The sequence below is a fragment of the Arachis hypogaea genome, chromosome 2 (assembly GCF_003086295.3).
Source record: "Arachis hypogaea cultivar Tifrunner chromosome 2, arahy.Tifrunner.gnm2.J5K5, whole genome shotgun sequence".
Classification (NCBI taxonomy): Eukaryota; Viridiplantae; Streptophyta; class Magnoliopsida; order Fabales; family Fabaceae; genus Arachis; species Arachis hypogaea.
The window spans coordinates 25117386-25131675 of NC_092037.1; the positions used below are offsets into that span (position 1 = coordinate 25117386).

Consider the following 14290-nt stretch of genomic DNA (forward strand, 5'->3'; position numbering starts at 1 on the left):
TAAGTTGGACCAAATTAATTTAATAGTTTGAGACAATAAAAATTAATTAAAGGAAAAAAGAGATATATAAAAAGAAAAAAAAATTGAAAAACTTATTCAGCTAAACCTTTCCTATTAAATTAATGTAAAATTCAGAGACTATTTTGGGTTGGGAATGAAGATTCAGAGATGATTTTAAATGTTAACTCACAAGTCTACTTTATCTCCATTTAAAAAAAAAAAAAAAATAAAACTACAAAAGCAGCACCCTTTTTTTTGGACTTGAAGAAAAAAAAGGCAACACTAGGAATACAATTATATACATGATACATCATAGATTAGGAGCACATGGCTGGTTAAATTTCCAAGTTCCAACCAACAACCTCAATAAAAGAGACAGAAAAGGAAAAAGAAAAAACAAAAACCGCATAAACAATTAAACACTGTTTCCTCCTCGTAACTCATTTCAATTTCATTTCTTCACATTCCATCATCTTCTTCCCTCGTCAATCTTAGTCTCGCTCTATCTCTCTACTACACTAAATTGCACTCTCCTCCTTCCGAATTTATCGCCCTTTATCTTGTTGCATTTGCATCTGCATTTCAATTTGCATTTTGCGTTTCTCATTTGCATTTGCAACTGCTCAATGTAACTAACTTCAACACTCACTAACCTGGTTTCCCGAAGCCAGATCTGAACCCTCCCGCACCAGATCCGATCCTCTCTCTGTTCGGCAAAATGGAGGAAGCGATAGAGCTGGCGCGTGCGAAGGATGCGAAGGAGAGGATGGCCGGAGTCGAGCGCCTCCACGAACTTCTAGAAGCTTCAAGAAGGAGCCTCACGTCTTCCGAGGTAGCTTCGCTTGTCAATTGCTGCTTGGATCTCTTGAAGGACGGTGCTGGTGGCGGAAGCGGTGGCAGCTTCAAGGTGTCGCAGGGTGCACTTCAGGCGCTTGCTTCCGCCGCCGTTCTCTCCGGCGAGCAGTTCAAGCTTCACCTTGATGCGCTCGTCCCCGCGGTCGTCGACCGCCTTGGCGATGCCAAACAACCCGTCCGCGACGCCGCGCGGAGGCTCCTGCTCACTCTCATGGAGGTAACCGTTTTTTGGAATTCGATTGCGATTTTTGTGAGGAAATTGAAGTAGCTATGTGTGATGGGAGAGTATTGATGTGTAAGTAAGTGGAAAAACTGTATCTTATACACTTCGATATGCTTGAGAGTATTCAATAAATTTTGAAAAAGATTTAAGTATATTAGTTTATCTATGCTAAACGAAAATCTATTATGGAGGAAAATTATGTTTTAGCATTTGTGAATCTGAGCACTAGTAATTGCCTAGTTTGGATTTGAAATTAATAACTTATTAAGTGCATAAGTCATAATACATGCATATAATATCCTTATATATTAAAATATAATGTCATATAAACAGATCTCTTCGTATTAATTTATCTTTTTGATAATTCCATGTCCTCTTTACTGTGTGGATAGTTTATTTTATTTATTTATTTTTACATTCCAAAAATAACTCGTTACGTTATTTTTTTTTTGGTAACTACTCGTTACGTTAATTTACTTCTATACGCTTATTTTATTATTATTTTTTTAATCATTGATCATAAAAGGCATCAATCAATTATATATAAAGGTTTATTAAAAAAGAACAATATCATATATAAAAGTAAATCTAGTAAAAAATTTTAAAAGGTATAATAATTCCATTTATAATTGCTTGTTGAATAATTAATTTTCACAGATGATCCAAATACACCCTTATTAAAAGTAGATTCTTGCCCAGAGGAGAATCCGTGTAAAGGAAAGTGGGAAAAGCTTGTGTTAGCTTGCTTGTAACGTTATGGTCCTGTGGACTGTTCAGCCATGAGAGATGACAGTGAAAACTGTTAAAAAAGGGCAATGGGCATAAAGCCTTTGAGTGTATGAAGAGAAAGCTCAGTGGTATTAAACTTAAAAGTCATATCACAGTTTTAATGTTTGTGCATGAAGGTTTCATTCTTTGCCGTTTGGTTATAATGCTTCTCTAGGCTACACTTTTAGTTCTAGTTAACCTGTTAGAAAGTCCTATGATTCTGGAGAAATGGAAAATCTGATAAGCGATTATCATTGATTACTTGGATATGAGGTAATCTGTGGCTAATTGATTCATAGAAGACTTTCTATTTCTGAATAATATTGCAAGTTTTTAATCGCAATTGTGATCTTATTGGAAATCAGTCAAGGCTGGTATGCAGCCATGCTATTCTGTTGGAGTGTCATGATGTGCAGTGCCTAAGAATCTTCCTAACCGAAGTGGTTGGTTAGGTTTACGTAGTAAACAATTGTTATTATTATTAGAGTGGAGCTGTGGTGATGATATATCTCTTCCCGAAGTTTAAGCTGTTGGGCAGAGAAAAATGTGTACTAGTAAACTGCTGCTGGAATAGAATGTCTGAAATGAGATATGAATGAGTTTAATTTAGTTTTTTCCTAAATTCTTACAGGCTAAGATGGAAGCTTGTTAGAGTGGATGATTGCTTTATATTGTATGTTGCTTCTTTGGTAGCTCAATTTAGACTTTGGTATTAAGCTACGTTGCTCATGTTTTAGGCATTAGAAAAATGTATGTTGGAGATGTTGGCAATAGGCTATGATTTATTTCCAGACAAATCATTATTTCTCTGAATACTCTACAGAAGTTTGAGTTTGAATATGTTCATCTAATTGTCCTGGCTGTATCTTAACTGATCTCACAGAATGCCATTTCTGCATGTTTGTCCTAAGTCCTAACAGGAAAATATCAAAGAACTTATATGTTGATAATGTGGGAACTATGTATTTAGTGAAGTCATTCCATCCCACTGGGCTGACCTCATTCAATATTAAAAGACTTTGTGGGGACTCTTCACGTTCCATTCATTTTGTGATTGAGATACCATTATTATTTGCAGGTTTCTTCTCCTACAATAATTGTGGAAAGAGCAGGGGCCTTTGCTTGGACATGCAAAAGCTGGAGAGTCAGAGAGGAGTTTTCACGAACTGTAACATGTGCAATTGGTTTATTTTCATCTACTGAACTTCCCCTTCAACGGACTATTCTCCCTCCTGTATGTTTACTGGATTTTACAAATATGCAGTGATATATATATATATATATATATATATATATATATATATATATATATATATATTAGTTCAATACTCTATTATGCAAAGCTAACCCTGTTTGATCACTGACAGATTTTGCATTTGCTGAATGATCCAAATCCTGCTGTTAGAGAAGCAGCTATCCTTTGTATTGAAGTATGTCTTATGTTGGAATTTTATATTGTATAACTGGGCTGCATTTTTATGTTAAAATATTGGCAGTGACTTTTAAAAAATTGGGAAAAAAAAAATGAAGTCTGCCTTGCAGAAAGTGTTTTGATGTTAGAATACTTTAACTGGAGGTTATTGGCCAAACGATTTTTGAGGTTGATGTCACAATTTGTTATATATTTTTCTACGTGGTCTTGTTAACTGGATATAACTTTGAATTTGTGAGTTGACGTAATCTAGGTTTTAGAAGCCTGAAGTTTTGGATTAATGGAACTTGTTAAATTATGGATAATGGGATTGTTGTTGTTGTTGTTATTATCAGATTTTTCTTTGAAGTGCATTATTATTGGTTTAATCACATAGTCATACTTAATTTGGATTTTGGAGATTTAAATTTGTGGCAAATCCAAATACATTTCTTTAATCCTCGTTTTTTTACAGGAGATGTATGCTCAAGCTGGGTCTCAATTCCGTGATGAACTTCAACGCCACAATCTTCCTTCAACCTTGGTAAATGTTAAAGGAAGAACCAAAATCCTGAGTTCGTTGTTATTTAATATTTTACTCAGCCACAAAAAAATTCACATATTTAATTTGGATCTTTGAGTTCATTTTGCATTTTCATGATAACTACTGTGAGGATTCATCCTTCTTTTTTATTAAATCACTATTGCTTCAGATGAAAGATATTAATGCCCGGCTGGAGGGCATTCAACCTAAAGTTCATCCTTCGGATGGTATTTCTAGCGGTTATATGACTGGGGAGATTAAGCCTTTGAGTGTTAATCCCAAGAAAAGTAGCCCAAAGGCTAAAACTTCATCAAGGGAGACCTCTCTTTTTGGAGGTTAGTATGTCTGCAATTTTTTTCATAGCAATTGTTAGATAGTATATCAGATAGTAGCAATTTTTTATAGTATTGTGCATAATTTATCCACATATTAGTTTATTAATAGGCACGTTCATCTTTTTATGAATTAAATATGTGCAATACTAACAAATGTGATATTAGTTATGATGGTAAGTATTTTATACTAAGACTAAAAAGTTATGGGTTCAAGTCTTAGACATTATAAAGTATATTTTTATAGATTATATATGATGAAGGGTATTTTGGAAAAGAAAATTTTGCACTAAATCTCTCTCATGTTCCCACTATGTACACTAGACTAGATGTATATATTCCATTTCTCTCTTGCACTATGATTGGCTACTTGCCTTATAACTCCTGTGATAATAATAGCTCATTGACCATTCGATATGTGCTGGACAAAATTGTGGTTGACATGTAGGGATAAGGTTGGTTTGCCGAAGTATTTCAAGCTAAGGAAATGGTGAAAATATGTTTGTTTGATCCATTTTCAAAATGAATTTTCAATACTAAAATTAATTAATTAATATATATATATAAGCATTATAAATATACTTTATTTAATAAGTTATTAATCAACTACAATAATTTATAAATCCGTTAGATTGCAAGAATTTTTTTTAAAGCTCAATTAAATTTTAAAAAGATGAATATATTGTTGCTAGATTAACTTTTATATTTATATACAATGACCTTATTATTGTATAAGAAAATTGAACTTAAATTGGAACAAAAAGAATAACGAATTGAAATTGTACGGTGATATTATTTTAAATAAATAAATAATAATTAACGTTGAATAATTTTTGAAGGCAAAAGTGATAACAACTGAACATAACTTCAAAAGATGAAATAAGAAAATCACAAACAAATGGTTGTCCAATACTTGCGAGGCCTAATAAAAACTGTTATCCTGTAGGATCAAACCTGCGCCTTGTATCATAAAAGGCTGAAATCAGCCTAATTAAACAATAACCCCCGCGTTTTCGAATGAAAACATTATCAATCGTATACGCTGCAATTTCTTGAAAATGCTGTAAATGTAAAAACAAAGTTTTTAGTTTTCTGTGTATTTTTTGAAAATATTTTCAACAAAAACGTTTCTAATTGTGTGCCACCAAACATAATTTCTGTTTTTATTGAGAATGAAAATAGAAAACCAATCATCCCCTAAATGTTTCTTTTTGGTCTCTTCTATTTTTCTTTCATTTTAGGTTAGTTGGTTTTCTATCACTAAGTGCTTTCAATTCATATCATGATTGGTAGGAGTTTTGAAAATATCAATTTTGACACATGATGATGAGGGCTACTTGCTATTCCAATTGGCAACTTGTGCTGTAATTATTGTCATGTTGGGTGTCAATCTATAATTAGAAATTGGGATTTTGTTACTGTTCTGGCTGGTTTCTAATTCCAACAATTCAGCCTACTTGATTTTTTCAGATTCTGCCTTCGGTACATTGTAGTACTAAAATTTTTAGTAATCAAGATGATGGATATTTGCTCCGAACTTCTTTTAGTAAGAAATATAGCTATAGCATTCAAGTGCGAATTGTGGAAAAATTTAGATGATGTTGGTGGTGGAAGTAAAGTTATTCTAGGAAGATAAAGTAATATTATGAAGAGATTAATAAAATCCAGACTATCAAATTTGGATAATTTCATGTTACACAGTATATATTGTTTACATTCTATGTCTTCAAAAAGTTGATATGCACACTTTCAGTTCCCTGGTTAGCCTAAGTGTTGGACTTTCAATGTTCTTTACTAAAGCTGTATCATGTTTGATGGTTAATTATGAACAGGGGAAGGTGATCTCACTGAGAAACCCATAGATCCTATCAATGTGTATTCAGAGAAGGAGTTAATCAGGGAAATTGAGAAGATTGCATTGACCCTCGTTCCTGAGAAGGACTGGTCAATTAGAATTGCTGCCATGCAGAGAATTGAAGGTCTTGTTTTGGGAGGTAGGTGTTTTCTGTATTCCTCTCAGAAATATGTAGTATGTTACCGGATTTTATATGCTTGGACAAACTACGTACTTCCTCAGTTCCTCCTGTTTTGGAAAAAGTTGCTGTTGTAGAATATCTTAATATGAGCTTTGTGTAATGTGAAAGATGTTTTACTTGTAGCTATTGGTTCATTATGCCTTTATTAATCGAACTATTTCAACTGAGAATTATTAAAATAAATGTATATGTTGGACAAGAAAGAGAAAAATTTAGTGATGGTTAAAGCATCTGTTGCGAGCCACCTTTTATAGAAGTGTGGATTTTGTAATCCTGATTTTACACACAGGAGGGGCTTGTTAGTTAAACATGTGGTGCACCTAAAATTCTATCTTTTAAGTTTTAATGGACGGTGGCTTTACTTTTTTTGTTTTTTTATTTTGATGTTCATGGATATTTTGAATTATGATATCTGCTTTTTTATTCTGACATTAATGCTGAATTTCTTTTGATACCACCTTATCAGGTGCTACTGAATATCAAAGTTTCTCTGGACTACTAAAGCAGCTTGTTGGACCTTTAACCACCCAACTATCGGATAGAAGGTCTAGCATTGTGAAGCAGGTACACTGACATTTTACTTGGTTTCCTATTCTCGGTGTATCATTATTGTTAGAATTACTTTATGTAATTATTGATGTTATTGGAATGCATTGGATTGTGGTGAGTTATGAGTTATAGCTTCTTGTTCCACCTCCCATTATAGAATGAAGGAATTGATGAATATTCCCTTTTGAAGTACTCCTTTTTTCCTAAAATATGTTGTCTCCAACCAGACCTAGAGGGTGTTCAACTATATAAACTCGGGAAAGGTAGATAGCAAACTATGAAACAATGTATCTCTCTTTTTTTGTGATCTCCTTTTGCTTTTCACCCATAATTTTTTATTGGCGTTATGTTAGCTTGGATTGAAATGTTATCATGTAAGACATAAGTGCATATTATACACAAAGTTCTGCCCTTGATCTTTAATGACTATTAGTAATTCACAAATGCTTTTTGTTTGTATTTGGTTTGTTCTAGGCTTGCCATTTATTATGCTTTTTGTCAAAGGACCTCCTAGGAGATTTCGAATCATGTGCTGAAATGTTCATACCAGTAAGTTCAACCTTTTGTCTAGAACTTCAATGATGATAGTTACATTTTCAGAATCTTAATGCTTTATCTGATAATCAGGTCCTTCTGAAGCTGGTTGTGATTACTGTGCTTGTAATTGCAGAATCTGCAGATAACTGTGTTAAAACGGTAATTTATTATGCTTATTAGAAGTCTTTTATCTCCTTGCAACATCTCATTTTCACTTTGGTTCTCTACTCTCCAGATGCTGCGTAACTGTAAAGTTTCTCGTGTGCTTCCTCGTATAGCTGATTGTGCAAAAAATGATCGTAGTTCAGTTCTTCGTGCAAGGTGTGTATTTTTTACTCATAGGAAAGATATGCCAGTGCTTTGAGCTTTAATTATATCATTTGTATTGTAGGTGTTGTGATTATGCACTTTTGATTCTAGAACATTGGCCTGATGCACCAGAAATACAGCGATCAGCTGATTTGTATGAAGATATGATAAGGTGTTGTGTTTCAGATGCCATGAGTGAGGTATTCTTAGTTGTAGGTTATTTAATTTTGGTAAATATAAAACCTTGTTGCATTGTGACTTAAATACCTTCTTACTGGTAAATATAAATTCTGTATTATTTCGGCATTTTGACATGCACATGCGACCACATCATTGGTGGCAAGGTATATGTGCATGAAAATGATTATAACATGATTATGAAACATGATAGGTGCGGTCTACTGCAAGGATGTGCTACCGTATGTTTGCAAAAACTTGGCCTGAGCGCTCCCGTCGTCTTTTTTCATCATTTGATCCTGCTATTCAAAGGGTACACATATAGGTGTCAGTAGTATTATTTTTCTTTTCCTTAGTCATTTGCTTAAGGTAAACATAACTTGCAGCTAATAAATGAAGAGGATGGAGGAATGCATAGGCGACATGCATCCCCTTCCGTTCGTGATAGAACTGCACTGACGTCATTAACTAGTCAGGCATCTGCTTCCTCTAATCTACCTGGTTATGGAACCTCTGCTATTGTTGCAATGGACAGAAGTTCAAGTCTATCATCAGGGACATCGGTTTCCTCTGGTGTTCTTTTTTCACAAGCCAAATCACTTGGTAAAGGTACAGAACGTAGTTTGGAAAGTGTATTGAATGCAAGCAAACAGAAGGTCTCTGCTATTGAAAGCATGCTTAGAGGTTTGGATTTGTCCGATAAACGTAATTCATCTGCACTCCGGTCATCAAGTTTGGATCTAGGTACCAAAGTTTACCTGTTCAGTATTTTTGTTTCTACCTCAACTTCACTTTTCAGGATTTGTTGTCATTCTATAATTACAAATGCTTGTGGTGTGGATTTTGAACTATTTGTGAGCGGCTAAATTTATCTCTTATTGTCCCTAGTGCAGGAGTTGACCCTCCATCATCTCGGGATCCACCGTTCCCTGCTGCTGCCCCTGCATCAAATCGTCTGCTTAGCACTTCAACAAGGGATTCAACTTCTTTTGGTGTCAATAAAGGTAGCAACCGAAATGGTGGTTTGGGTATGTCTGACATAATGGCCCAAATTCAGGCTTCCAAAGATTCTGTCAAGTTATCATATCACAGTAATGTTGGCCCGGAGCCGCCTTCAGCATTTTCAACATATTCAAGTAAAAGAGCTTCTGAAAGATTTCAAGAAAGAAGTTCTGTTGACGAAATCAATGAGATCAGAGAGGCTAGGCGATATATGAACCCCAACATGGATAGACAGTATATGGATACACAATACAGAGAAGGCACTGCTAGGGATTCTCACAGTAGTTATGTACCTCATTTCCAGAGGCCATTGTTGAGAAAGAATGTTGCTGCACGTACATCGTCAACTGGCAGGAGGAGGAGTTTTGACAATAGTCAATTATCTCCTGCAGAGATTTCAAACTTTTCAGATGGACCAGCATCTCTTCATGAAGCTCTGAATGAAGGGCTTAATTCGGGTTCTGGCTGGTCTGCTAGGGTTTCTGCCTTTAATTATATTCATTCTTTGTTGCAGCAAGGTCAAAAAGGAATTCAGGAAGTAATCCAGAATTTTGAGAAGGTAATGAAGTTGTTTTTCCGGCACTTGGATGATCCTCACCATAAAGTTGCACAGGCTGCTCTTTCCACACTTGCAGAAATTATTCTTGCATGCCGAAAGCCCTTTGAGGGTTATATGGAACGGATGTTACCTCATGTGTTTTCTCGATTAATTGACCCTAAAGATGTTGTTAAGCAAGCAGGTTCAACAACTCTTGGAGTTGTTGGTAAAACATACAGTGTAGATTCTCTATTACCAGCATTGCTGCGCTCACTGGATGAACAACGGTCTCCAAAGGCAAAATTGGCTGTTATTGAATTTGCAGTTAGTTCCTTTAACAAGCATGCAATGAATCCAGAAGGTGCTGCTAACATTGGCATCCTAAAATTATGGCTTACAAAGTTAACACCATTGGTTCATGATAAAAATACAAAGCTTAAAGAGGCAGCTATTACATGCATTATATCCGTGTACACTCACTTTGATACAGCTGCTGTTCTGAATTATATTCTTGGCTTGTCTGTCGAGGAACAGAACTCTTTGAGACGAGCTCTTAAACAACGCACCCCTCGTATTGAAGTAGACTTAATAAACTATCTCCAGAACAAGAAAGAGCGACAACGATCAAAGTCTTCCTATGATCCATCTGATGCTGCAGGAACATCGTCTGAAGATGGTTATGTTGGTTTGTCTAGAAAAACTCATTACCTTGGTAGGTATGCAGCTGGTTCACTAGATAGTGATGTTGGCAGGAAGTGGAGTTCCCAAGATTCAACCCTTGTTAAAACTAGTATTGGTCAAGCAGCTTCTGATGAAACCCAGGAACAACCATATCAGAATTTTGAAACCGATTCCAATGGTGGCTTTCTTGGTTCCAAAACTAACAATCTTCCATACACGGTCAATTCAATAGGTCAAAACTTAGGTTTTCACTCTAGCCAAGTTGGACAAGTGGATGGTAGCATGAGTTTTGAGGGTCTGTCATCACATCTTGATGGCAATGATGCTATGTCATTAGAACATTCAAATACTGCTGAAAGCATTGGACATGACAAAGAACATTTGTCTGAGCTGAACCATAATCATCACTCAAATGAAGCTGTAAAGGTTAACTCCATGACAGGACCAAGCATTCCTCAAATTCTTCATATGGTGAGTTTAAAATTATTAAAAGAAAAGTTACAGTTGTCTTTACAATTTTGTATTTTGGAATGACGAAGATTTGATTTTGAGAGTTTGGTTATGAGGTAAGATAACTGTTTTAAGAACAGAAAAATACAGAAAATATAGAAAGTGAAAGTATCTATCAACGAAATCCCTTTTCAGAACATATGAAGAAATAAAGGTCATGTGCTTTAACCCATATGGCGGCCAAGAGCGCATGTTGAAGACATAATCAGAATCATTGTTTAGAACTATAGCATCATGCTGCAGCTAACTACACCAGCTAGAAGTGCTTATTTCATAAGTTTTCGGGAGTCTCATGCACTGGGCTGCTGTTTCTATACTTATATTTCCCTGCTTTTAAAACGATATTTTATTTCTTTTGTGTAGATATGCAGTGGGGATGATGGTAGTTCTGTTTCAAGTAAGCAGACTGCACTTCAACAGCTCGTTGAAGCATCTATAGTAAATGATCCTTCTGTTTGGACACAGGTATGATTTGATAATACTTCCTTCATGGCCCCAAGTTATATGATTAATGGAATGGAAGTTTAGTTCATTGAACTTCATAATCATACCAGTGTTATTTCCTGTTATCGTCTAAGTGTTTTTGAATTCATTATGAATATTACTATTAAGTAATAATATATACATTTTCTATATTTGAAAACATATTGCATCTAAAGCTGGATATAATGATCATTTTTAATTCTTTGATTGCTGTATCAGCTATGACATTAGAAGTTAGAGAAGTTTTGCTTGTGAAAAGTTTAAGTCCTAATTTTTTCATCATGTTAACCACCATTGCGGCATAGCACAGTATATTAGATTTTTCTTTTTTGTCTTTTGTGATGTTTGTTTCATCGTCATTGCAGTACTTCAATCAGATTCTGACAGTTGTGCTTGAGGTGCTGGATGATTCAGATTCCTCAATCAGAGAGCTTGCTCTTTCAATGCTTGTTGAAATGCTTAAAAACCAGGTTCTTACCCCCTTTTATGCACTCCACTTTGTTTTATTGCCCCTGCCTATATTGGTACATGCAACCATACATATTTCTTTTATGGGCTTTTTGGAATACAATAAGAGGTTGTTCTATCTTTCTGTTTATTCTTTCCAGAAAGATGCCATGGAAAGTTCAGTCGAAATTGTTATTGAAAAGCTGCTTAATGTAACAAAGGATAGAGTTCCTAAGGTATCCAACATTGTGATGTTCTTGTTTGTCTTCTTGTTAATTCTTCTCCTAATTTCAGCAAATTTCGTCCTGTTTTCAGGTCTCAAATGAAGCAGAGCACTGCCTGACTATTGTTTTATCCCAGCATGATCCATTCAGATGTTTAAGTGTATGTATTTCTTGAATTTTTCACTTGTTGGCTCTTCTTGCTTGTAAATGTATTTCAGATGAATGGGACTTGGGTTACTTTATTAACTTAATAATGATATCAATAGTTAAAATATTTCAGGTTATTGTCCCCCTATTGGTTACTGAGGATGAGAAAACTCTTGTTACTTGCATAAATTGCTTGACAAAGGTAATGATCAAGTTTTGCTGCAAATGATGGTTTCCTATCAGTGATGTCTTAAATGAATTCTACTTTGGCATACTTATTTTTTAAAGCTTCTTTCTGCTTGGACTCTTAGTAGGAGCTAGGAAGTATCCCCATCCCTATGAAATGATGATGCTTCAAATAGGGAAAAGTCCCCGTTAAACTCATATCCAATGTCAATATGCTGGTGATACTTATAGGAAGGTTATCTTTGGACCGGGTTGATCTTATTTTTAATAAAAACATTATTTTAACCCTTTTTCTTTTATATGTATATATATTTGAAATTTTAAATCATGGATAAGTTAAACCAATATGTCATTGGTTTGACTTTGTCAAGAACGGCTGGATCAATATACTCACACAAGTTCCTGGATTCTTTTATATGCGTCGAATTACATATGTCCCGGTTTTAAATTTACCAAGGAAAAGATACATAATGTATCATTTAGTGATAGTAAGCAGAATTGTAGGTGGGTATCATATCACTAATTCTAAAAAGTAATTCCCTTTTTCTTTCGAATTTGGATCCTCTAAATTTTAAATTTGTACTTTACAGAGTAAAGTGTGATCTTCTACCCTTGAATGGTTTCTCTCTCATATTTATTCTTGGTCCCACCTATAAAATAAATGGTAAGAGATCACACTTTACTCTCTAAAGTGAAATTCAAACTTTAGAGAATCCAAATCCATATCGCGGACCCCACCTAGTGAGAGAAGGCTTTGTTGTTGTTGTTATTTAGGTGGGTCCATATCAGACTAGCCAGTGACCTATCTTTTTGTGTGCATGAGCTAAATTTTCATAATGAACATATATATTGATTACCTGGACATCATTTTCATCAGCTTGTAGGCCAACTTTCTCAGGAGGAACTGATGGCTCAGTTACCCTCATTTTTGCCTTCTCTGTTTGAAGCTTTTGGAAACCAGAGTGCAGATGTTCGTAAGGTACATCAATGTTTAATAGTATACGAAATGGATGGTAAACGTGACTATAAATGATTTCTTTGAATTAGAGGAATTGGTGTTACTTCTCTTGCTATTTATTTTTGGCATGTTTTCACGTGCCATTATCTATGTAACTGTCTTTTTCATTGTTCTCATTTTTTTGTCTATGTTGATTGGTGCAGACTGTTGTTTTCTGTCTAGTTGATATCTATATCATGCTAGGCAAAGCATTCTTGCCATATTTGGAAGGGCTCAACAGCACGCAGTTGAAGTTGGTCACCATTTATGCAAATCGAATCTCGCAGGCTAGAACAGGAAAAGCAATTGATGCCATTCATGATTAGCTGGTTCGTCTGGAAGAAAATTGTGGGGTTTGGAGTGTTTTCTTATTCTTTGTGTTGTCTATTCTGTATATCTGCATTCGTGAAAATTTTTTAGTGTGTTTTCATTGTCTTTCCTTTCCTCATCTTTGTCTGATATAAATGTATTTTTGGTCTTCCGTTTTCCCTGCCATTGTTTGACTTGGAGAGTACTGGCGGGGGAATACAAAGCGCAAACTGTAATCAACATTGAATTGATTGATTGTATTATATGGCTTTGGATAATGGATATGATCTTTTTCTTTGGTTCGGCTGCTTCAATATTTTGGTTTTGGTTTCTCATTTCCCAAGATTCAAGTTGTAATTCTTACATGAATGTTGTTGCATCTTTGCCTAATTGCCTGTAGCCCTAATCCGGGACTGGGTGTGTTACGCCTTTGACATGTAAAGATACAGCATAGTATTAGTTAACTTTTCTTAAATGGCTCATAGTTAAAGGTTTCAGCAGTTAGGACCTAATTTCTCGTAAGTCCTAATATTGAGTGGGTGGGTATGCTTTGCTGAAGAACTATTCTTCGAATTGGGGTATGTCTAAAATCAGTCCAACTATTTTGTGCGCATTAAATGCGCCATTTTTTATGAACCATTAGATTTTATTAAATAAAAATCAAAGAATGTTATGAAAGGAGTACTGATAGACTTTATAAATAAAATCTAATGGTTCATAAAAAATAGCGCATCTAATGTGCACAAAAATGGTTAGGCTGATTTTAGACATACCCTTTGAATTGCCTTATAAAATTCTTAATTTTAAGTATCAAGAAAAGAAAAGTTTAATTTTTTTTTTGGTTGATAAAAGTTTTTTATTATTGAAATATTTGAATTAACTTTACAAAAATCTTTTAACCCCTATATTATGGCAAATCCGTACCCCGACAAAATCAAAGGCACATTTATTTAAAAACGAATTAGATTTTAGGTTTTAATAAAATTCTACATCCAAGCAAAATACTTAATTAAGTTTAATTAAAT

At 34.7% G+C, this 14290-nt stretch overlaps 1 protein-coding gene across 2 annotated transcripts; it reads left to right on the forward strand.

Moving 5' to 3' along the window:
• Positions 1-207: 207 nt before the first annotated feature.
• On the forward strand, positions 208-13579 carry LOC112741892 (CLIP-associated protein). 2 transcript variants are annotated; one of them, XM_025791072.3, is made up of 21 exons: positions 208-1072; positions 2925-3080; positions 3214-3276; positions 3733-3801; positions 3971-4136; positions 5966-6127; positions 6636-6733; positions 7193-7267; positions 7346-7414; positions 7491-7576; positions 7647-7764; positions 7956-8054; positions 8128-8485; positions 8635-10433; positions 10836-10937; positions 11321-11425; positions 11564-11638; positions 11718-11786; positions 11907-11975; positions 12837-12938; positions 13121-13579. In XM_025791072.3, the coding sequence occupies exons 1-21, from the start codon at positions 719-721 to the stop codon at positions 13280-13282; spliced, it is 4356 nt and encodes a 1451-aa protein (XP_025646857.1). In that variant the 5' UTR covers positions 208-718; the 3' UTR covers positions 13283-13579. The 2 variants fall into 2 exon arrangements, 1 of the variants encoding a protein (XP_025646857.1); XR_011871930.1 differs by having other exon boundaries at positions 324-1072; positions 11893-11975.
• The last annotated feature ends 711 nt before the right edge of the window (positions 13580-14290 follow it).

Coding starts and splice junctions, on each gene's coding strand:
- LOC112741892 (XM_025791072.3), top strand. CDS start 719: ATGGAGGAAGCGATAGAGCTGGCGCGTGCGAAGGATGCGAAGGAGAGG. Junction 10,434..10,835: donor TTCCTCAAATTCTTCATATG/GTGAGTTTAAAA, acceptor TCTTTTGTGTAG/ATATGCAGTGGGGATGATGG. Junction 12,939..13,120: donor AGAGTGCAGATGTTCGTAAG/GTACATCAATGT, acceptor TGATTGGTGCAG/ACTGTTGTTTTCTGTCTAGT.